This window comes from Lonchura striata, chromosome 11 (assembly GCF_046129695.1).
Source record: "Lonchura striata isolate bLonStr1 chromosome 11, bLonStr1.mat, whole genome shotgun sequence".
Lineage (NCBI taxonomy): Eukaryota > Metazoa > Chordata > Aves > Passeriformes > Estrildidae > Lonchura > Lonchura striata.
Genome location: NC_134613.1, coordinates 23,482,126 through 23,504,489, shown reverse-complemented (window position 1 = coordinate 23,504,489; position 22,364 = coordinate 23,482,126). Strand labels below are relative to the sequence as shown.

At 52.5% G+C, this 22,364-nt stretch overlaps 2 protein-coding genes across 3 annotated transcripts; both read left to right on the top strand.

Annotated features, from left to right (window-relative positions):
• The first annotated feature begins 158 nt into the window (after positions 1 to 158).
• On the top strand, positions 159 to 12,058 carry CLN6 (CLN6 transmembrane ER protein). The gene is made up of 7 exons (XM_077785957.1): positions 159 to 229; positions 2,121 to 2,235; positions 2,705 to 2,803; positions 5,153 to 5,341; positions 7,082 to 7,137; positions 9,436 to 9,558; positions 11,727 to 12,058. The coding sequence occupies exons 1-7, from the start codon at positions 159 to 161 to the stop codon at positions 11,998 to 12,000; spliced, it is 927 nt and encodes a 308-aa protein (XP_077642083.1). The 3' UTR covers positions 12,001 to 12,058.
• Positions 12,059 to 14,099: 2,041 nt separating this feature from the next.
• On the top strand, positions 14,100 to 19,546 carry CALML4 (calmodulin like 4). Of its 2 annotated transcripts, XM_077785955.1 has the most exons (5): positions 14,265 to 14,370; positions 14,469 to 14,499; positions 17,785 to 17,925; positions 18,458 to 18,646; positions 19,209 to 19,546. In XM_077785955.1, exons 1-5 carry the CDS (start codon positions 14,368 to 14,370, stop codon positions 19,304 to 19,306), a joined length of 462 nt encoding a protein of 153 aa, XP_077642081.1. In that variant the 5' UTR covers positions 14,265 to 14,367; the 3' UTR covers positions 19,307 to 19,546. The 2 variants fall into 2 exon arrangements, with proteins under 2 accessions (XP_077642082.1, XP_077642081.1); XM_077785956.1 differs by lacking the exon at positions 14,469 to 14,499 and having other exon boundaries at positions 14,100 to 14,370.
• The last annotated feature ends 2,818 nt before the right edge of the window (positions 19,547 to 22,364 follow it).

Here is a 22,364-nt window from a genome sequence, read left to right as displayed (position 1 = left end):
CCGCGGGCCGGGCCGGGAGCGGCCCCGGGATCGGCACCGGCGCAGGAGCGGCAGCGGCCCCGAGCGGCCCCGAGCGGCCCCGAGCGGCCCCGAGCCCCCCCGAGCGGCCCCGAGCCCCCCCGAGCGGCCCCGAGCGGCCCCGGGCCCCGCGCCGGGCGATGCAGGGCTCGGCGCGGCGCCGGCCGCTCCCGGGCCCGGCCCCGCCCGCCGGGCCGCTCCCCCCGGGCAGGTGAGCGCGGCGGGGCTCGGGAACGGGGAAATCCATCCCGGGATCTCTGGGGAGCCTCAGCCCATCCAACCCCCCGGCACAGCCTGGCCTGCGCCCCCCGGGACGGCCCGGCCCCTTCCCGGGACCGCCCCGGATGCTGCGGGTGCGGGACGGGCCGGGGTCGGGTCCGGGACGGGCCGGGGTCGGGTCCGGGACAGCCCCGGGGTCGGGATCCGGGATATCCCCAGGTTTGGGGTCCGGGATATCCCCAGGTTTGGGGTCCAGAACATCCCCAGGGTCGGGATCCAAAACATCCCCAGGGTTGGGATCCAGGACACCCCAGGGTTGGGGTCCAAAACGTCCCCAGGGTTGGGATCCGGGATATCCCCAGGTCAGGGTCCAGAATATCCCCAGGTCAGGGTCCAAAACATCCCCAGGGTCAGGATCCAGGATAACCCCAGGTTTGGGTTCAAAACATCCCTAGGGTTGGGGTCCAGAACATCCCCAGGGTCGGGTCTGGGACATCCCCATGGTCAGGATCCGGGATATCCCTAGGGTCAGGTCCAAAACATCCCCAGGCTTGGGATCCAGGACAGCCCCGGGGTCAGGATCCAGGACATCCCCAGGTCAGGGTCCAGAACATCCCCAGGGTTGGGATCTGTGACATCCCCAGCGTTTGGATCTGGGATATCCCCAGGTCAGGGTCCAAAACATCCTCAGGGTCGGGTCCAGAACATCCCCAGGTTTGGGGTCCAGAACACCCCAGGGTTGGGTCTGGGACATCCCCAGGTCAGGGTCCGGGATATCCCCAGGTTTGGGGTCCAGAACATCCCCAGGGTTGGATCTGGGACATCCCCGGGGTCAGGATCCAGGATATCCCCAGGTTTGGGGTCCAGAACATCCCCAGGGTTGGGATCCAGGACATCCCCAGGTCAGGGTCCAGAACATCCCCAGGGTTGGGATCTGTGACATCCCCAGCGTTTGGATCCGGGATATCCCCAGGGTTGGGTCCAGACCATCCCCAGGTCAGGATCCAGACCATCCCCAGGTCAGGGTCCAGACCATCCCCAGATCAGGGTCCAGACCATCCCCAGGTCAGGGTCCAGACCATCCCCAGGTCAGGATCCAGAACATCCCCAGGTCAGGGTCCAGACCATCCCCAGGTCAGGGTCTGGGGCATTTCCAGGGTCGGGGTCCCCCAAGGTTCCCCCACTGGGCTGTGTCCGGGTCATCCCGGCGTACCTGGGTTATCCCAGCCGATCCAGGGTTTGGCAGACTCTTCCAGGGAGCCGCAGCATTCCCGGCTCACCCAGGGTACCCCATCCTCAGCCTCCGGCTCTCGGGGTGCATTGAACCATCCCAGAGTGGTTTGGGGTGGAAAAGACCTTAAAGATCCTGGGCAGGGTCACTCCGTGGACCTTGGGCAGCCCCAGGCTGCTGCGGCTGATCCCGTTCTGGCTTTGGCACCAGGAGAGGCGCCGAGCCGCTTTTCCTGCAGGGAGGTGAAGATCCAGAGGTGCTGCGGGGCATTCCATGGAAAGGCTCTGCTGGGCTTGGATCCTGGCAGGAGGCAGAGGGAGCCGGGAGCAGGAGCTGCAGGTGACGCTGCTGCGTCCCGAGCATCCCGCTGCTGGGACTCCAGCTTTTAGCCCTCGGCCCAACTCCTGGGAGCTGGGATTTTGCTCCGTCGTGCAAAAATTAAAAATAATTGCACTGAATTCAGCACTTTTCACCTTGCTAAGAGACCAGAGGAGCCTCCCCGCAGGGATGGTGACAGCTTGGTGCTCTCCTGTCCCTGCTGCTCCTCAGCTTTGGCTTCCCAGAGCCGGGCAAGAGCAGCTTTGGCGTGGGGTGAGGGCTCTGCCTCCTCCCAGAGCTGCTCCAGGGCTCCGTGTCCCTCTGTCCCCTCCAGGCACGGGGTGGGCAAGGCCGAGGACACCTCCAAGACGTCCCCGTTCCACCTGGACCTGTGGTTCTCCTTCACCCTGCAGAACTGGGTGCTGGATTTCGGGCGCCCCATCGCCATGGTGAGTGAGGGGACAGGGCCAGGGGCTGTCCCCTGCACCAGGGGGTGTCCTGGAGGAGCTGGCACTGGGGCCAAGCCCGCTCCAGGCTCTGGGAAAACTCTTCCCCTTCTCTCTCCCACACCTTTGTTTTCACACCTGGGAGGCTCCTCCTGCTCTTCCCCATTCCTTGCCTGCATCCCAGAGCTTGGGGCTGCTGCTTCCATTCCATTTCAATGGAATTTTTTTCCCAGCTGGAAGCTGGCAGAGGGTTCAGGAAGATCCAGGAATCCCAAATGCCTTCCTTGACCCCCACAGCTTGGGCTGGGAGTGAAAACTTCCAGAGGGTGATTTTCGGGAAGTTTGCTCCACGATGAGCTGCCCAGCTTGGTCCCTTCCCAACCCCCTGAAGCCCAGCTGAGCATTCCCGAGCAATCCCAACATTTTCCCTCTCCCGTGGCTGCTGACGTGCTGCTCTGCCCTCTCTCCTCAGATCATCTTCCCCCTGGAATGGTTTCCTCTGAACAAACCCAGCGCTGGGGATTATTTCCACATGGCTTACAATGTCATCACCCCCTTCCTGCTGCTGAAGGTAAAGGATTTCTGATGGCACCTTTTAAAGAGCGCCTCAATTTCCTGCATGTCCAAAGCAAATCCCCCTGGAATTCTGGCTCCAGGAAGAGTCAGAGCTGAATTTAAAGCTGGGAATGTCCAGGGGGTTCCCATTCCTGATTTTGTGACGTTTCAGAGGTTTTGAGGGTGTTGGTTATTCCCAAATCCCTGTCAGCAAGGAGGATTTCTGATGGCACCTTTTAAAGAGCACCTCAATTTCCTGCATGTCCAAAGCAAATCCCCCTGGAATTCCAGCTCCAGGAAGAGTCAGAGCTGAATTTAAAGCTGGGAATGTTCAGGGCTTTTCCATTCCAGGTTTTGCAAAGGCTCAGAGGTTTTTAGGATCTTGGTTGTTCCCAAATTCCTTCCAGCCAGAGTTCCCCACTCCAGGAAGGATTTGTGATTCCACCTTTTAAAGAGCACCTCAATTTCCTGCATGTCCAAAGCAAATCACTTCCCCCTGGAATTCTGGCTCCGGGAGGAGTCAGAGCCCTTTTCCCAAATGATATTTTTAGGACAACACCCACCCTGGGCTTAAAAGGCAGCTGGAATTTGAGTGGATTTTCTAAATTGTTCAGAGCTTCGTGACACTTGCCCTTTGACATTGGAATTGTGGCTGGAGCTGGGATTTATCCGGCTCCAGCTGCCAACCTCTGCATCCCATAAACCACTCATGAGGTGTCAGACCATTAGGAATCTTCTCCCATTAAACTCTTGAGGAGAAAGCAATTATAAATCTATTTTAACCTTCGTTAGCTGGCAGTTCAGTTGTGGCCTGAGGTGGAAACGATTCCCTCTGGATATTCCGGGAGGATTTCAAGGCTCTGGGCGAGAAGGGAATGCCCAGGATGTGGGAGCTGACCTTTCCCAGGTGATTTCTGCAGGGCTGAGCCTCAGGAAAATCCAGGCTGCATTTCCCTGGCCCAGGGACGTGTCCCAGCCCTGTCCCCTCTCCTTGTCCTCCCGTGACATCCGTGGGCAGCTCCGGGGGAAGGGAAAGTTAAGCCTCCAAATTAAACCCAAATAAGTTCAAAATGAAACACAAATAAGGAGCTTTTTTTTTTTCCCCTGCTCAGGGAGGGCTGCAAAGCTGATTCAGGGAGAGGAGGGTGCCCTGGCAGATCCCAGAGCTGAGCCAGCCAAAGCTGGAAAACTCCTGGAGCTGGGATCTGCCCCGGGAGCTCTCCCTGCTTTGCAGGCTGAGTGTGGAGCTGCATCCCAAAATTCCTGCTGCTGTCCCAAGGCTTGGCCCAGGCCCGGAGCCAGCCCCAGGTGCTTGGCATGGGGCAGGGAGAGAGCCCAGCACTGAAAGAGGTGCCCAAAAATCACCCCGAGGGGTTTGTGGCACTCGGCTCCTCCTGGCTGCGGGGTCCAACTGTGGGGAAAATAGGGAGCAGCACCCCAAAATGTTCACCTGGGGGATCCTGAAGCTCTTTCTGGAGCTGAGTCCTGATCCATGGGGAAAATAAAAGGGAACAGGACCCCAAAATGTTCACCTGGAGGATCCTGAAGCTCTCTTCAGAGCTGAGTCCTGATCCGTGGGGAAAATAGGGAGCAGCACCCCCAAAATGTTCACCTGGGGGATCCTGAAGCTCTCTGTGGAGCTGAGTCCTGTTCCATGGGGAAAAAAGGGAGCAGGACCCCGAAATGTTCATGTGGAGGATCCTGAAGCTCTCTTCAGAACTGAGTCCCATTGCAGTGGGGAAAAAAGGGAGCAGGACCCCAAAATCTTCACTTGGGGGATCCTGAAGTGTCCTGAAGCTCTCTTCAGAGTTGAGTCCTGTTCCATGGGGGAAAAAAGGGAGCAGGACCCCAAAAAGTTCATGTGGAGGATCCTGAAGGTCTCTGTGGAGCTGAGTCCTGTTCCATAGGAAAAAAAAAGGAACAGGACCCCAAAATGTTCAGGAGCTGGGGGATCCTGAAGTGTCCTGAAGCTCTCTGTGGAGCTGAGTCCCATTGCAGTGGAGAGAAAGGGAACAGAACCCCAAAATGTTCACCTGGAGGATCCTGCAGCTCTCTGTGGAGCTGAGTCTGATTCCATGGGGAAAATAGGGAACAGCACCCCAAAATGTTCAGGAGGACCTGCAGGAAGCAATCACAGCCTCAGTGTCAGCTCCTGGTGCTAAAACCACAAAATCCTCACAGGAGGAGATGGATGTGATGATTTTTTTAATCCAGATTCCAACTCAGGATATTTTGGGATTTTTGGTGATGAATTTCTGAACGCTCTGGCAAACAAAAAAATAAAAATCCCAAAACGAGCACGGGCAGGAGCTGCCACATCCCTGCTGCTCCTCCTCCTCCTCTCCTCCTCTCCCCGTGCCTGCAGCTCATCGAGAGGTCCCCCAAGACCCTGCCCAGGTCCGTGGTCTACCTCAGCATCATCACCTTCGTGATGGGTGCCAGCATCCACCTGGTGGGAGACTCGGTGAACCACCGGCTGATCTTCAGCGGGTACCAGCACCACCTGTCCGTGAGGGAGAACCCCATCATCAGGAACCTCAAACCCGAGACCCTGGTGAGGGTTTGTGAAATTGGAATTTGTAAATGGTGAAGGAACCTCAAACCCGAGACCCTGGTGAGGGTTTGTGAAATTGGAATTTGTAAATGGTGAAGGAACCTCAAACCCGAGACCCTGGTGAGGGTTTGTGAAATTGGAATTTGTAAATGGGGAAGGAACTTCAAACCAGAGACCCTGGTGAGGGTTTGTGAAATCAGAATTTGTAAATGGTGAAGGAACCCCAAACCCGAGACCCTGGTGAGGGTTTGTGAAATTGGAATTTATAAATGGTAAAAGAACCTCAAACCTGAGACCCTGGTGAGGGTTTGTGAAATCCCAATTTGTAAATGGTGAAGGAACCCCAAACCCGAGACCCTGGTGAGGGTTTGTGAAATTGGAATTTATAAATGGTAAAAGAACCTCAAACCTGAGACCCTGGTGAGGGTTTGTGAAATTGGAATTTATAAATGGTAAAAGAACCTCAAACCCGAGACCCTGGTGAGGGTTTGTGAAATTGGAATTTATAAATTATAAAGGAACCTCAAACCCGAGACCCTGGTGAGGGTTTGTGAAATCTCAATTTGTAAATGGTGAAGGAACCTCAAACCCGAGACCCTGGTGAGGGTTTGTGAAATCTCAATTTGTAAATGGTGAAGGAACCTCAAACCCGAGACCCTGGTGAGGGTTTGTGAAATTGGAATTTGTAAATGGTGAAGGAACCTCAAACCCGAGACCCTGGTGAGGGTTTGTGAAATTGGAATTTATAAATTATAAAGGAACCTCAAACCCGAGACCCTGGTGAGGGTTTGTGAAATCTGAATTTGTAAATGGTGAAGGAACCTCAAACCCGAGACCCTGGTGAGGGTTTGTGAAATTGGAATTTATAAATTATAAAGGAACCTCAAACCCGAGACCCTGGTGAGGGTTTGTGAAATCTGAATTTGTAAATGGTGAAGGAACCTCAAACCCGAGATCCTGGTGAGGGTTTGTGAAATCTCAATTTGTAAATGGTGAAGGAACCCCAAACCCGAGACCCTGGTGAGGGTTTGTGAAATCTGAATTTGTAAATGGTGAAGGAACCTCAAACCCGAGACCCTGGTGAGGCTGAGCTGGGTTCAAGCATTTCTAAAATCTGAATTTATAAATGACCTTAGTAAGGGGCTGAGCTGGGCTGGACATTTCTAAAATCTGAATTTATAAATGAGCTGGGCTGAGCATTTCTGCAATGTGAATTTATAAATGACCTTGGGAAGGGGCTGAGCTGGGTTCAAGCATTTCTAAAATCTGAATTTCTGAATGACCTGGGAAGGGGCTGAGCTGGGTTCAAGCATTTCTAAAATCTGAATTTCTGAATGACCTGGGAAGGGGCTGAGCTGGGTTCAAGCATTTCTAAAATCTGAATTTATAAATGACCTGGGAAGGGGCTGAGCTGGGTTCAAGCATTTCTAAAATCTGAATTTATAAATGACCTGGGAAGGGGCTGAGCTGGGTTCAAGCATTTCTAAAATCTGAATTTATAAATGACCTGGGAAGGGGCTGAGCTGGGTTCAAGCATTTCTAAAATCTGAATTTCTGAATGACCTGGGAAGGGGCTGAGCTGGGCCCGGGCGTTCCTGCAATCCGAATTTCCCGATGGTGACTGTGGCTGCTCACTGGGATTCTCCTCCCATTCCCATTCCCGTTCCCGTTCCCATTCCCATTCCCATTCCCATTCCCATTCCCATTCCCATTCCCATCCCATTCCCATTCCCATCCCAGATCGATTCCTTCGAGCTGCTCTACTACTACGACGAATATCTGGGGCACTCCATGTGGTGAGTGATGATTCCAGCAGAGATTTTGGGATGGCTGAGGGGGGAGGGAGAGCTCAGGGTGGATAAACCCCGGCTGGCTCCGCTGGCCGGGGCTGGATTTGGATTAGGATCCAGATTAGGGTGATCCTGGAAAATCCCCCCTGCTCAGGGATATTTTGGGATTGGAACGCAGGAGCAGTTTGTCCTTCCAGGGCTGGGCGGAAGGTTCCTCTGGTTCCTCCTCCAGCAGCCCCAGGTGTGCCCCAGACACCCCAAATATCCCCAAATACCATTAACAAACACCCCAAATATCCCAAATAAACACCCAAATATCCCAAATAAACACCCAAATATCCCATATATCCCAAACAAACACCCCAAATATCCCAAATAAACACCCAAATATCCCATATATCCCAAACAAACACCCAAATATCCCAAATAAACACCCAAATACCCCAAACAAACACCCCAAATATCCCAAACACCCCAAATATCCCAAATAAACACCCAAATATCCCATATATCCCAAACAAACACCCAAATATCCCCAAACACCCCAAACAAACACCCCAAATATCCCAAATATCCCAAAATCCCCAAACACCCCAAACAAATACCCAAAAAACCCCAAACACCCCAAATATCCCAACTAAAAATCCACTTCCAGTTCCACGCCCCATTGTGCCAAGAGGTCTCTCCCCCAAACTGGGATGGGCTTTTCCAGAGCCGGGATCCCACAGCGGGAATTCCACAGCGGGAATTCCACAGTGGGAATTCCACAGCGGGAATTCCACAGTGGGAATTCCACAGCGGGAATTCCACAGCGGGAATCCCAGAGCAGGAATCCCACAGTGGGAATCCCACAGTGGGAATCCCAGAGCAGGAGTCCCACAGTGGGAATCCCACAGCAGGAATTCCAGAGCAGGAATTCCACAGCGGGAATTCCACAGCAGGAATCCCACAGCAGGAATTCCAGAGCAGGAATTCCAGAGCAGGAATCCCTGATTAGGGAATCCCTGATTAGGGAATCCCAGAGCAGGGATCACTGATTAGGGAATCCCTGATTAGGGAATCCCTGATTAGGGAATTCCAGAGCAGGAATCCCTGATTAGGGAATCCCAGAGCAGGAATCCCTGATTAGGGAATCCCTAATTAGGGAATTCCAGAGCAGGAATCCCTGATTAGGGAATCCCAGAGCAGGAATCCCTGATTAGGGAATCCCTAATTAGGGAATTCCAGAGCAGGAATCCCTGATTAGGGAATCCCAGAGCAGGAATCCCTGATTAGGGAATCCCTAATTAGGGAATTCCAGAGCAGGAATCCCTGATTAGGGAATCCCAGAGCAGGAATCCCTGATTAGGGAATCCCTAATTAGGGAATTCCAGAGCAGGAATCCCTGATTAGGGAATCCCTAATTAGGGAATTCCAGAGCAGGAATCCCTGATTAGGGAATCCCTGATTAGGGAATCCCTGATTAGGGAATCCCGGATTAGGGAATCCCAGAGCAGGAATCCCGGATTAGGGAATCCTGGATTAGGGAATTCCAGAGCAGGGATCCCTGATTAGGGAATCCCGGATTAGGGAATCCCAGAGCAGGAATTCCTGATTAGGGAATCCCGGATTAGGGAATCCCAGAGCAGGAATTCCTGATTAGGGAATCCCGGATTAGGGAATCCCAGAGCAGGAATTCCTGATTAGGGAATCCCGGATTAGGGAATTCCAGAGCAGGAATTCCTGATTAGGGAATCCCAGAGCAGGAATTCCAGAGCAGGAATCCCTGATTAGGGAATCCCTGATTAGGGAATCCCAGATTAGGGAATTCCAGAGCAGGAATCCCTGATTAGGGAATCCCTGATTAGGGAATCTCAGATTAGGGAATTCCAGATTAGGGAATCCCAGAGCAGGAATCCCGGATTAGGGAATCCCGGATTAGGGAATTCCAGAGCAGGAATCCCTGATTAGGGAATCCCTGATTAGGGAATCCCGGATTAGGGAATTCCAGAGCAGGAATTCCTGATTAGGGAATCCCGGATTAGGGAATTCCAGAGCAGGAATTCCTGATTAGGGAATCCCTGATTAGGGAATCCCGGATTAGGGAATTCCAGAGCAGGAATCCCTGATTAGGGAATCCCTGATTAGGGAATCCCGGATTAGGGAATCCCGGATTAGGGAATTCCAGAGCAGGGATCCGCAGCTGCTCCATCCCCTCCCCAGCCCGGGAGCAGCTCAGGGTGTGGGGTGGCTTTGGGGCAGTTCAGTCACTTCCAGGCTGATCCCAGCGCTGGGAATTGCTGGAATTCCTGGTGTTTTTCCCAGGTACATCCCGTTTTTCCTGATCCTCTTCATTTACTTCTCCGGCTGCTTCGAGCCGGCGGCGCGGCGGGGCCGGATGCCCGCGGCCGCCCGGCTCCTGCTGGGGCCCAGCAGCCTCTACTACTGGTGAGTGCCGGGATGGGCCGGGAATGCCCCGGGAATGCCGGGAATGCTCCGGGAATGCCCCGGGAATGCCCCGGGAATACCCCGGGAATACCCCGGGAATGCTCCGGGAATACCCGGGAATACCCAGGAATACCCCGGGAATGCTCCGGGAATACCCTGGGAATGCTCCGGGAATACCCCAGGAATGCCCCGGGAATACCCAGGAATACCCCGGGAATGCTCCGGGAATACCCTGGGAATGCTCCGGGAATACCCCAGGAATGCCCCGGGAATACCCAGGAATACCCCGGGAATGCTCCGGGAATACCCTGGGAATGCTCCGGGAATACCCCAGGAATGCCCCGGGAATACCCAGGAATACCCCGGGAATGCTCCGGGAATACCCTGGGAATGCCCCAGGAATGCCCCGGGAATACTCCAAGAATACTCCAGGAATTCCCTGGGAATACTCCAGGAATTCCCCAGGAATACTCCAGGAATTCCCCAGGAATACTCCGGGAATACTCTGGGGATACCCCAGGAATACCCCGGGAATACTCCAAGAATACTCCAGGAATTCCCCGGGAATACTCCAGGAATACCCTGGGAATACCCCAGGAATTCCCCAGGAATTCACCAGGGAGAGCTGCTCCATTCCCCCGGGCAGCTGTTGCTCTGTGGGGCTGGGAATGCTCTCCCTGGGATCCCAGGATCAGCATGATCCCAAAAAAGCTGGGAATGTCCTCCCTGGGATCCCAGGATCAAAACTGATCCCAGAACAGCTGGGAATGCTCTCCCTGTGATCCCAGAACAACTGGGAATGTTCTCCCTGGGATCCCAGGCTCACGGCTGATCCCATAATCCCATAAACCCGGGATCACTCTCCCTGGGATCCCAGGCTCACACAGATCCCATAATCCCATAAACCCAGGAATGTTCTCCCTGGGATCCCAGGCTCACGGCTGATCCCATAATCCCATAAACCCAGGAATGTTCTCCCTGGGATCCCAGGCTCACACAGATCCCATGAAAACCCAGGATCCCTCTCCGTGCGATCCCAGGTTCACACAGATCCCATAATCCCATAAACCCGGGATCTCTCTCCCTGGGATCCCGGGCTCACACAGATCCCATGAAACCAGGAATGCTCTCCCTGGGATCCCAGGATCAGCATGATCCCAAAAAAGCTGGGAATGTCCCCCCTGGGATCCCAGGATCAAAACTGATCCCAGAACACCTGGGATCGCTCTCCCTGCGATCCCAGGCTCACAGCCGATCCCATGAAACCAGGAATGTTCTCCCTGGGATCCCAGGATCACACAGATCCCATAAAACCTGGGAATGTTCTCCCTGCAATCCCAGGCTCATGGCCAATCCCATGAAAACCCAGGATCCCTCTCCCTGGGATCCCAGGCTCCCGGCTGATCCCATGACCCCGGGATCGCTCTCCCTGGGATCCCATAAACCTGGGATTGCTCTCCCTGGGATCCCATGACCCCGGGATCGCTCTCCCTGGGATCCCAGGCTCCCGGCCGATCCCATGAACCCAGGAATGTTCTCCCTGGGATCCCAGGCTCCCGGCCGATCCCATGACCCCGGGATCCCTCTCCCTGGGATCCCAGGCTCACGGCTGATCCCATAATCCCATAAACCTGGGATCACTCTCCCTGGGATCCCAGGCTCCCGGCTGATCCCATGACCCCGGGATCCCTCTCCCTGGGATCCCATAAACCCGGGATTGCTCTCCCTGGGATCCCAGGCTCCCGGCCGATCCCATGAACCCAGGAATGTTCTCCCTGGGATCCCAGGCTCCCGGCCGATCCCATGAACCCAGGAATGTTCTCCCTGGGATCCCAGGCTCCCGGCCGATCCCATGACCCCGGGATCCCTCTCCCTGGGATCCCATGAACCCAGGAATGTTCTCCCTGGGATCCCAGGCTCACACAGATCCCATGAACCTAGGAATGTTCTCCCTGGGATCCCAGGCTCACACAGATCCCATGAACCCAGGAATGTTCTCCCTGGGATCCCAGGCTCCCGGCCGATCCCATGAACCCAGGAATGTTCTCCCTGGGATCCCAGGCTCACACAGATCCCATAATCCCATAAACCCAGGAATGTTCTCCCTGGGATCCCAGGCTCCCACAGATCCCACGACCCTCGGATCTCTCGGGGCGCTCTCCCCGCAGGTACCTGGTGACCGAGGGCCAGCTCTTCATCCTCTTCCTCCTGACGGTGCTGGCCATGCTGGCGCTGGCGCTGCGGCGGCGGCGCCGGGGGCTGCTGCCCGACAGCAACGGGCGCTTCCTGCTGCTCTCCTTCCTCCTCGGCCTCCTCCTCGTGGGCGCCTGGGTGGGCTGCCTGTGGCACGACGGCGTCCTGCGCAGGAGGTACCCGGGGCCCATCTACGTCCCCGAGCCCTGGGCCTTCTACACGCTGCGCCTCGCCCGCGCGGCGCCCTGAGCAGAGGAGCTTGGGGGGATGGAGATCCCCCGTTGGGAATAAATCGCCTTGGAATGGTGGTGCTGCTGGTGGTTTGGTCACGGAGGGGTTAATGGGAGTCGGGTGGTTGGCGCTCGGTGCTGAGGGAAGGGATGGGGGGGGAACGGACCCAAAATTTGGGGGGATGGGGGAATTCCGGGGGTTGGGGAACCAACTGGTTCAGGTGTCACTCATGGGGTGGGAATTCTGAGGAATTCCCAAAAAACGGCACCAAAATTTGGGGGGAAAGGGGAATTCCAGGGGTGGGGAACCAACTCGTTCAGGTGTCGCTGGTGGGGTGGGAATTCTGAGGAATTCCCAAAAAATGGCACCAAATTCCATCATGATGGGGGAATTCCGGGGGTTTGGGAACCAACTGGTTCAGGTCTCGCTCGTGGGGTGGGAATTCTGAGGAATTCCTGAAAAATGGACCCAAAATTCAGGGGGAAGGGGGAATTCCGGGGGTTGGGGAACCAACAGGTTCAGGTCTCGCTGGTGGGGTGGGAATTCCTCAGAATTCCTGAAAAATGGACCCAAAATTTGGGGGGAAAGGGGAATTCCAGGGATCTGTGCACCAGCACCTTCTGCTCTCACTCAGACACAAGAATTCCACAGAATTCCCAAAAAATGGCACCAAATTCCATTTGGGATGGGGGAATTCCAGGGATCTGCACCAGCTCTCACTAATGGCAAATTCCCAGAAAACAGCCCCAAAATTCAGGGGGAAGGGGGAATTCCGGGAGTTTGGGAACCAAGAGGTTCAGGTCTCGCTGGTGGGGTGGGAATTCCTCAGAATTCCCAAAAAACGGCACCAAAATCCATTTGGGATGGAGGGAATTCCTGGGGTCTCTGCACCAGAACCTCTTTGGATTTTGGTTTTTTTGGGATTTTTGGAATTTTTGGATTTTTTTTGATTTTGCAATTTTTGTATTTTTGACTAAAAAAATTACAAACATTCCAAAAGAAAAAAAATATTATTTTCATTTTTGAATTTTTTGACTTTTGACTTTTTTCATTTTGGAAATTTTGGACTTTTGGCCTTTTTTCATATTGGAATTTTTTGACTTTTGGCTTTTTTAATTTTTTAATTTTTGGACTTCTGACTTTTTTCATTTTTTAATTTTTGGACTTTTGATTTTTGTCATTTTGAAATTTTTGGATTATCGACTTTTGTCATTTTGGAATTTTTGGAATTTTGAATTTTTTAATTTCTGAATTTTTTGACTTGACTTTTTTAATTTTGGAATTTTTGGAATTTTGACCTTTTTCATTTCTGAATTTTTTGACTTTTACTTTTTCATTTTTGAATTTTTGATTTTTTTCTCTTTTGAATTTTTGACCTTTTTCATTTTTTAATTTTTGGTCTTTCAACTTTTTTAATTTTTGAATTTTTCGACTTTTGACTTTTTTTATTTTTTCATTTTTGTCTTTTTTCACTTTTTCATTTTTGACTTTTTTAATTTTTGTCTTTTTTCATTTTTTCACTTTTTCATTTTTCTATTTTTCCATTTTTTCTTTTTTTTTTTTCATTTTTCCATTTTTGACTTTTTTCATTTTTTCATTTTTGTCTTTTTTCATTTTTTCACTTTTTCATTTTTCCATTTTTGACTTTTTTCATTTTTTCATTTTTCCATTTTTGACTTTTTCCATTTTTCCATTTTTCCATTTTCCATTTTCCATTTTTTCATTTTTTCATTTTTCCATTTTTGACTCTTTTCATTTTTCCATTTTTCCATTTTTCCACTTTTCCATTTTCCATTTCCCATTTCCCATTTCCCATTTTCCATTTCCCATTTTCCATTTCCATTTTCCATTTCCATTTTCCATTTCCATTTTCCATTTCCATATTTCCACTTTCCCTTTTCCATTTTCCATTTTCCCTTTTCCAGTTCCATTTTCCATTTCCATTTTCCATTTCCATTTTCCATTATTTTCCACTTTCCTTTTTCCATTTCCCATTTCCATTTCCATTATTTCCATTTCCATTTCCATTTCCATTTCCATTTCCATTATTCCCATTCCCATTCCCGTGCTGGACTCTCCGGCCGTGGCTCTGTCGGTTCCGCCCGTTCCCGTCCCGCCGATCGCGATTCCCGCACGGGAAACTCCGCCCGAGCTCCGCCCGCCGCGGACTCTGCCCGGGAACCGCGGAGCCGCCCCGGAACCTCCGCGACTGCCCCAAAATCTGCTCGATTGGCCCCAAAATCCGCGCGATTGGCCCCAAAATCCGCGCGATTGGCCCCAAAACCTCCGCGACTGCCCCAAAATCCGCGCGATTGGCCCCAAAACCCGCTCGATTGGCCCCAAAATCCGCTCGATTGGCCCCAAAACTCCGGGACTGCCCCGGCCATGGTGAGTGAGCGCTGCGGGCTCTGCGCTCCGGGATCTCCCGGGAACCCGCTCGGGATTCTTTAAATCGATTTATTTTCTCCTCTCCCTTCCTGCTCCAGGCGAAGTTTCTGTCCCAGGATCAAATTAATGGTAGGTGGGGTTTGGTCCGCTTCGGGCGTTCATTAGCGAGATTATTTACTTTTACTTTTATTTTTATTTTTATATATATTTTTATTTTTATTTTTATTTATTTTTATTTTTATATATATTTTTATTTTTATTTTTATTTTTATTTATATATTTTTTTTATTTTTATTTTTATATATTTATATTTATATACATATATTTATATATTTATATTTATATTTATATTTATATTTATATTTATATTTATATTTATATCATTTGTATTTATTTCATTTATATTTCTATTTTATTTCTATTTTATACATTTTTATTTATATTTAAATTTAGAGTTATCTATTTAGCGTATATTTATATTTATATATTTATGTATATTTCTATTTATTTAGATTTATGTCTTTAGATTTTATTTATAGCTATATTTATATTTAGACGTATGTTCATGTATTTAGAATTGTCTCGATTTAGGTAGATAGAGAAATGCCGCGTTTCTGCCCCGGAGCGGCTCAGCTGCGCTCGCTGTCCCCCAATCCTTCCTGCTCCCGGCTTTCCCGGGATGCGCTGCCTGGGAAAAAAAAATCTGGGAATTCTGCCCAGGTCCTGCCTGGGAAAAAAACAGGGAAATCTTCCCCAGGTCCTGCCTGGGAAAAAAAAAACAAAAAAAAAAATCCCCAAAAAACCAGGGAATTCTGCCCAGGTCCTGCTTGGGTAAAAACAGGGAATTCTGCCCAGGTCCTGCCTGGGAAACAGGGAAATATCTCCAGGTCCTGCTTGGGAAAACAGGGAAATCTCCCAGGTCCTGTTTGGGAAAAAAAAAACCTCAGGGAATTCTGCCCAGGTCCTGCTTGGGAAAACAGGGAATTCTGCCCAGGGCAGGAAAATATCGCAGCGCAAAAGCAGCAGAGGGAGCAGCGCTCCAATCCCACCGGAGCAGCGGAATTCCAGGGAAAAGCAGCAGCAGCCCCGGGAATTCCAGGGAAACAACAAACTGCCCCGGGAATTCCAGGGAAAACAACAAACTGCCCCGGGAATTCCAGGGAAAACAACAAACTGCCCCGGGAATTCCAGGGAAACAACAAACTGCCCCGGGAATTCCAGGGAAAACAGCAAACTGCCCCGGGAATTCCCGGGAAAACAACCCTGGGAAAGGGGAGCGGCGCCCGGGGCTGGCCAAAGGAAGCTGAACTAAGGGTTTGAACAGGAATATTAATGAGAGTATTATTAATGAGAGCATTAATGAGAGTATTATTAATGAGAGCATTAATGAGGGCATTATTAATGAGAGCATTAATGGGGGTATTAGTGCCAGTCTGAGCGGCTCTGCCGGGGATTGGCGAGCAGAGGAGGCGGCGGCCGGGCCAGGGGAGGTCACGGTGCCCACGGGCACGGACTGGCCCGGGATAGCCCCGGGACAGCCCCGGGAGATGCTGGGGACAGCCCGGGACAGCCCGGGACAGCCCCGGGAGATGCTGGGGACAGCCCGGGACAGCCCCGGGACAGCCCCGGGAGATGCTGGGGACAGCCCGGGACAGCCCCGGGACAGCCCCGGGAGATGCTGGGGACAGCCCGGGACAGCCCCGGAGCATCCTCGGGGCTTTTGTCCCCTGCAGCAGGAGATGGGGGAGAACTCGGCAGCCTCCGCCTCCAAAATCTTCCACCACCTTCATCCATCATCATCCTCCTCTCCTCTCCTCTCCTCTCCTCTCCTCTCCTCTCCTCTCCTCTCCTCTCCTCTCCTCTCCTCTCCTCTCCTCTCCTCTCCTCTCCTCTCCTCTCCTCTCCTCTCCTCTCCTCTCCTCTCCTCTCCTCTCCTCTCCTCTCCTCTCCTCTCCTCTCCTCTCCTCTCCTCTCCTCTCCTCTCCTCTCCTCTCCTCTCCTCTCCTCTCCTCTCCTCTCCTCTCCTCTCCTCTCCATTTTTTCCTCTCCGTTTTTTTCCTCTCCCTTTTTTCCCCTCTCCCGTTTTTCCCTCCCCTTTTCCTCCTCCCTCATCCCCCTCCATCCCTCTCCCACCCCCTCCAAGCCACAAAAATCACTTTTAACCAAAATCCGCCGCTTTCCCAGCCCTTTTCCCCCCCTTCCTCAGCCTGGAGCGCCCCAATTAGCGCCGCTCGGGGCTTTAATTACTTTTAATCACCTTAATTGCGGCTGGTCCCCTCCCCCCGTGCCAGTCAACCTCGGGAAAGGCGACACCGAGAGCGGATCCGGGAAAGGCGACACCGGGAGCGGGAACAGGACCGGGAACGGGAACGGGAGCCTGACCGAGCTCTGCTCCTTCATAAGGAGCTCAAGGAACGACCTGACCGAGCTCTGCTCCTCCTCAGAGCTCAAGGAATGGCCTGACCGAGCTCTGCTCCTCCTCAGAGCTCAAGGAATGGCCTGACCGAGCTCTGCTCCTCCCTAGAGCTCAAGGAATGGCCTGACCGAGCTCTGCTCCTTCTGAGAGCTCAAGGAATGGCCTGACCGAGCTCTGCTCCTTCATAAGGAGCTCAAGGAATGGCCTGACCGAGCTCTGCTCCTTCCTTAGAGCTCAAGGAATGGCCTGACCGAGCTCTGCTCCTTCATAAGGAGCTCAAGGAATGGCCTGACCGAGCTCTGCTCCTCCTCAGAGCTCAAGGAATGGCCTGACCGAGCTCTGCTCCCTCTGAGAGCTCAAGGAATGGCCTGACCGAGCTCTGCTCCTCCTCAGAGCTCAAGGAATGGCCTGACCGAGCTCTGCTCCTTCCAGGAGCTCAAGGAATGGCCTGACCGAGCTCTGCTCCTTCCTTAGAGTTCAAGGAATGGCCTGACCGAGCTCTGCTCCTTCTCAGAGCTCAAGGAATGGCCTGACCGAGCTCTGCTCCTTCCAGGAGCTCAAGGAATGGCCTGACCGAGCTCTGCTCCTCCCTAGAGCTCAAGGAATGGCCTGACCGAGCTCTGCTCCTTCATAAGGAGCTCAAGGAATGGCCTGACCGAGCTCTGCTCCTTCTCAGAGCTCAAGGAATGGCCTGACCGAGCTCTGCTCCTTCATAAGGAGTTCAAGGAATGGCCTGACCGAGCTCTGCTCCTCCCTAGAGCTCAAGGAATGGCCTGACCGAGCTCTGCTCCTCCCTAGAGCTCAAGGAATGGCCTGACCGAGCTCTGCTCCTCCCTAGAGTTCAAGGAATGGCCTGACCGAGCTCTGCTCCTCCCTAGAGTTCAAGGAATGGCCTGACCGAGCTCTGCTCCTCCTCAGAGCTCAAGGAATGGCCTGACCGAGCTCTGCTCCTCCCTAGAGCTCAAGGAATGGCCTGACCGAGCTCTGCTCCTCCCTAGAGTTCAAGGAATGCTTTTCCCTGTACGACACGAAGCAGAAAGGGAAGATCCGAGGCTCGGAGCTGCTGGCCGTGATGCGCTGCCTCGGCGTCAGCCCCACGCCCGGGGAGGTGCAGAGGCACCTGCAGCTGCACAGGATCGGTGAGGCACAAGGATTCATCCCGGGAAATTCCCTTTTCCTGCACCCCAGGCAGCAGGAGCTGTTGTGGTGTGTGAAATCCAGCCCGAGGATTAAACCAGCGCTGTTAAAATCCCTTAAAAAAAAAGCAGGAGGCAAAGGTTGAATATGGATTTGGAGGGTGGGAGGCTGTCCGGGCCAGAAGGATGTTCAGCTGAGGGTCTGTGGGAAAAACAGAGCACAGAAACCGAGGAATTGTGAGATTGGGGTGTGGGGGGATTGAAAATTCAGGATCCGGGTTCAGAGAACAAATTTAACAGAGTTACAAATGGGATTTGAGGAGGAAAACCCCATTAGTGCCATGGCCTGATCCAGGTCAGGGACAGGGAAAGGAAACCCCAGGAAAGGGAAAGGAAACACCAGGAAAGGGAAAGGAAACATCAGGAAAGGGAAAGGAAACCCCAGGAAAGGGAAGTGGGGGAGGACGAGGAGGGGTTTTTTGGGATCCAGCCCCCAACCAGAGCCGTTCCCACAGGACCTGCCCTTCCTTTGCAGACAAGAACGCAGAGCTGGACTTCTCCACCTTCCTGAACATCATGTACAGGCAGATGAAGCAGGAGGAGCCCGAGGAGGAGATCCTGAGGGCCCTGGCCATGCTGGACAGGCAGAAGAGAGGAGTGATCTCCGTGCCCGAGCTCCGCGCCAAGCTCACCCGCCTGGGCGAGAAGCTCTCCGAGGAGGAAGGTACCCTGCAATTCCCCCTGGGACTTTTCCTTTTCCTTTTCCCTTTCCTTTCCTTTCCTTTCCTTTCCTTTCCTTTCCTTTCCTTTCCTTTCCTTTCCTTTCCTTTCCTTTCCTTTCCTTTCCTTTCCTTTCCTTTCCTTTCCTTTCCTTTCCTTTCCTTCCCTTCCCTTCCCTTCCTTTCCTTTCCTCCCTCCTCTCTTTCCGCCGCCGCCTCTGGGGTGAGGAAGGTCCTGAGCCAGCAGGAGACACCAAAGTAAAAAACAGCCCAAAAAACCCCAAATTCCTCCAGTTTGTCAGAAATTTGGCTCCGAGGGGCACAATAAACCCAAAAGCCCATCTGGACTAAAGCTGTGATGAACTCACAGAGATGGACATCCACGCTCCAGAGATTTTTCCACGGAATTAAAATCCAGGTGCTGACTGAGGCCACCCTGAAACTCCCACCTGATCCCAGAGGAGATTCCCAACAAACCCCCCAACCCCAACCCCGCAGCGCTGCTTTCCTCCCGAACACCCCCAAACCCCAAAGGTCCCATCCCAACGGGATTTTCCCGTTTTCCAGTGGATGACCTGCTGAGGGAAGCCCGGGTTGGGCCCAATGGAACCATCAAATACGAGGAATTTGTGCGCCTCGTTTGCCTTCCCTCGGTGGATTACTGAACCCTGGGTGGATTCGCTCGGAGCAGCACCTGCAGCGCTTTTATTTCCATTTTCCACTTCCTAGTCACACTCAGGAACCATCAACTGCCTTCCAAAACCCGATTTTGCCTTCATTTACTGCTGACCCTTCCATAGGTTCCCCCCTGATTCCTGGAAAAATCAAGAAATAATATTATTATTATTATTATAGCTATTTTATGATAGCAATAATTGTTGAAATAAACTGAGTGTGGTAACGCGTGCCGAGCTTTGAGAAGATGATTTGAAGAACGTTTGAAGGTCGTGGCACAAGGAGCTCGTGGTCGAGGTCTCCTGGTCCTGGAGAAACCAGCACAGCCCAGCAGGGTTTGGTGTCTGCATAAGGGAAAAACGGGGCCAGGAAAATTCCCCTTTTCCATACCAGGAAAAAACTCCCCAGGAAAATTCCCCTTTTCCACACCAGGAAAAAAATTTTCCCAGGGAAACTCACCTTTTCCACACCAGGAAAAACTCCCCAGGAAAATTCACCTTTTCCACACCAGGAGAAAACTCCCCAGGAAAATTCACCTTTTCCATACCAGGAAAAAAATTTCCCCAGGGAAACTCACCTTTTCCACACCAGGAAAATTGCCTTTTCCACACCAGGAAAAACTCCCAGGAAAATTCCCCTTTTCCGTATCAGGAAAAAACTTCCCAGGAAAATTCCCCTTTTTCATATTAGGAAAAAACTCCCCAGGAAAATTCTCCTTTTCCACAACAGGAAAAAAATTCCCCAGGAAAATTCCCCTTTTCCACACTAAGAAGAACCTCCCCTGGAAAATTCTCCTTTTCCACACCATGAAAACCTCCCCAGGAAAATTCCCTTTTTCTACACCAGGAAAAACCTCCCCTACTCCCAAATTTTCCACACCAGGAAAATTCCCTTTTCCATACCAAGAAAAACTCCCAGGAAAATTCCCTTTTCCACACCAGGAAAAAATTTCCCCAGGGAAATTCACCTTTTCCACACCAGGAAAATTCCCCTTTTCCACACCAGGAAAAATCTTCCCTAACCCCAAATTTTCCACAACAGGAAAATTCCCTTTTCCACAGCAGGAAAAACCCCAAAATCTGAGCAAATCCCAACAAATCCCAACCTCCCACACATCCCTGTGAGGGTAAAATGGGGATTATCCTCATGGAATATCAAAAGTGGGGGAAAATACGGAAAATTAAATGGCATTGCTGAAGTGTTCCCAAGGCATGGAAGCAGATCCCGGGATTTCCGTCCTGCAGGGAAGGAAAACATCCCGATCCAAGCTCTGATCCAAGCTCTGATCCAAGCTTGGATCCCTCTGTTCTCCCAAAAATCCCCATCCCAGCGAGCTCAGGCTGGGATCCCCACGCTCCAGGCTCTCTGAGCAGCTTCTTCCATGGAAAATCAGCTTCTTCCATGGAAAATCAGCTTTGTTCCATGGAAAATCAGCTTTGTTCCATGGGAAATGAACTTGGTTCCATGGGAAATGAACTTGGTTCCATGGGAAATGAACTGTGTTCCATGGAAAATGAGCTTGATCCATGGACAATGAACTTGTTCCATGGAAAATGAACTTGGTTCCATGGAAAGCTAATTAGGAGTTGAAGGGAGTGGCATGTCACACACACCTGTGCACACACCTGAGCATGTCACACACACCTGTGCACACACCTGTGCGTGTCACATTCACCTGTGCGTGTCACACACCTGTGCACACACACCTTGCACACACACCTGTGCATGTCACACACCTGTGCATGTCACACACACCTGTGCACACACACCTGTGCGTGTCACACACACCTGTGCGTGTCCCACACACCTGTGCACACATACCTGTGCACACACACCTTGCACACACACCTGAGTGTGTCACACACACCTGTGCATGTCACACACATCTGTGCACACACACCTGTGCACACACACCTTGCACACACACCTGTGCACACACACCTGTGCACACACACCTGTGCATGTCACACACATCTGTGCACACACACCTGTGCACACACACCTGTGCATGTCACACACACCTGTGCACACACACCTTGCACACACACCTGAGCGTGTCCCACACACCTGTGCACACACACCTTGCACACACACCTGAGCGTGTCCCACACACCTGTGCACACACACCTGCGCCCCCAGGTGTGAGCACCCCGCGGGCACAATCCCACCTGCAATTCCAGGGATCTCGCTGGAGAGCTGGAGAGCCACCGAGGCGGAGTTCGGGAATTTGGGAGTTCGGGAATTATTTGGGAGTTTGGGAATTTGGGAGTTCAGGAATTTGGGACTTTGGGCATTTGGGAGTTTGGGAGTTATTTGGGAATTTGGGAGTTATTTGGGAATTTGGGAGTGATTTGGGAGTTTGCGCCTTTGGGAGTTTGGGAATTTGGGAGTTTGGGAGTTTGGGAATTTGGGCCATGGATCGGGAATGCTGCCGGGCCGTGGATCGGGAATGCTGGCAGGGCGTGGATCGGGAATGCTGGCAGGCCATGGATCGGGAATGCTGGCAGGGCATGGATTGGGAATGCTGGCAGGCCGTGGATCGGGAATGCTGGCAGGGCGTGGATCGGGAATGCTGGCAGGGCATGGATCGGGAATGCTGGCAGGGCATGGATCGGGAATGCTGGCAGGGCATGGATCGGGAATGCTGGCAGGGCATGGATCGGGAATGTTGGCAGGGCATGGATTGGGAATGCTGGCAGGCCGTGGATCGGGAATGCTGGCAGGGCATGGATCGGGAATGCTGGCAGGGCATGGATTGGGAATGCTGGCAGGGCATGGATCGGGAATGCTGGCAGGGCATGGATCGGGAATGCTGGCAGGGCAGGGATCGGGAATGCTGGCAGGGCATGGATTGGGAATGCTGGCAGGGCATGGATCGGGAATGCTGGCAGGGCATGGATCGGGAATGTTGGCAGGGCATGGATTGGGAATGCTGGCAGGGCGTGGATCGGGAATGCTGGCAGGGCATGGATTGGGAATGCTGGCAGGGCATGGATCGGGAATGCTGGCAGGGCATGGATTGGGAATGCTGGCAGGGTGTGGATTGGG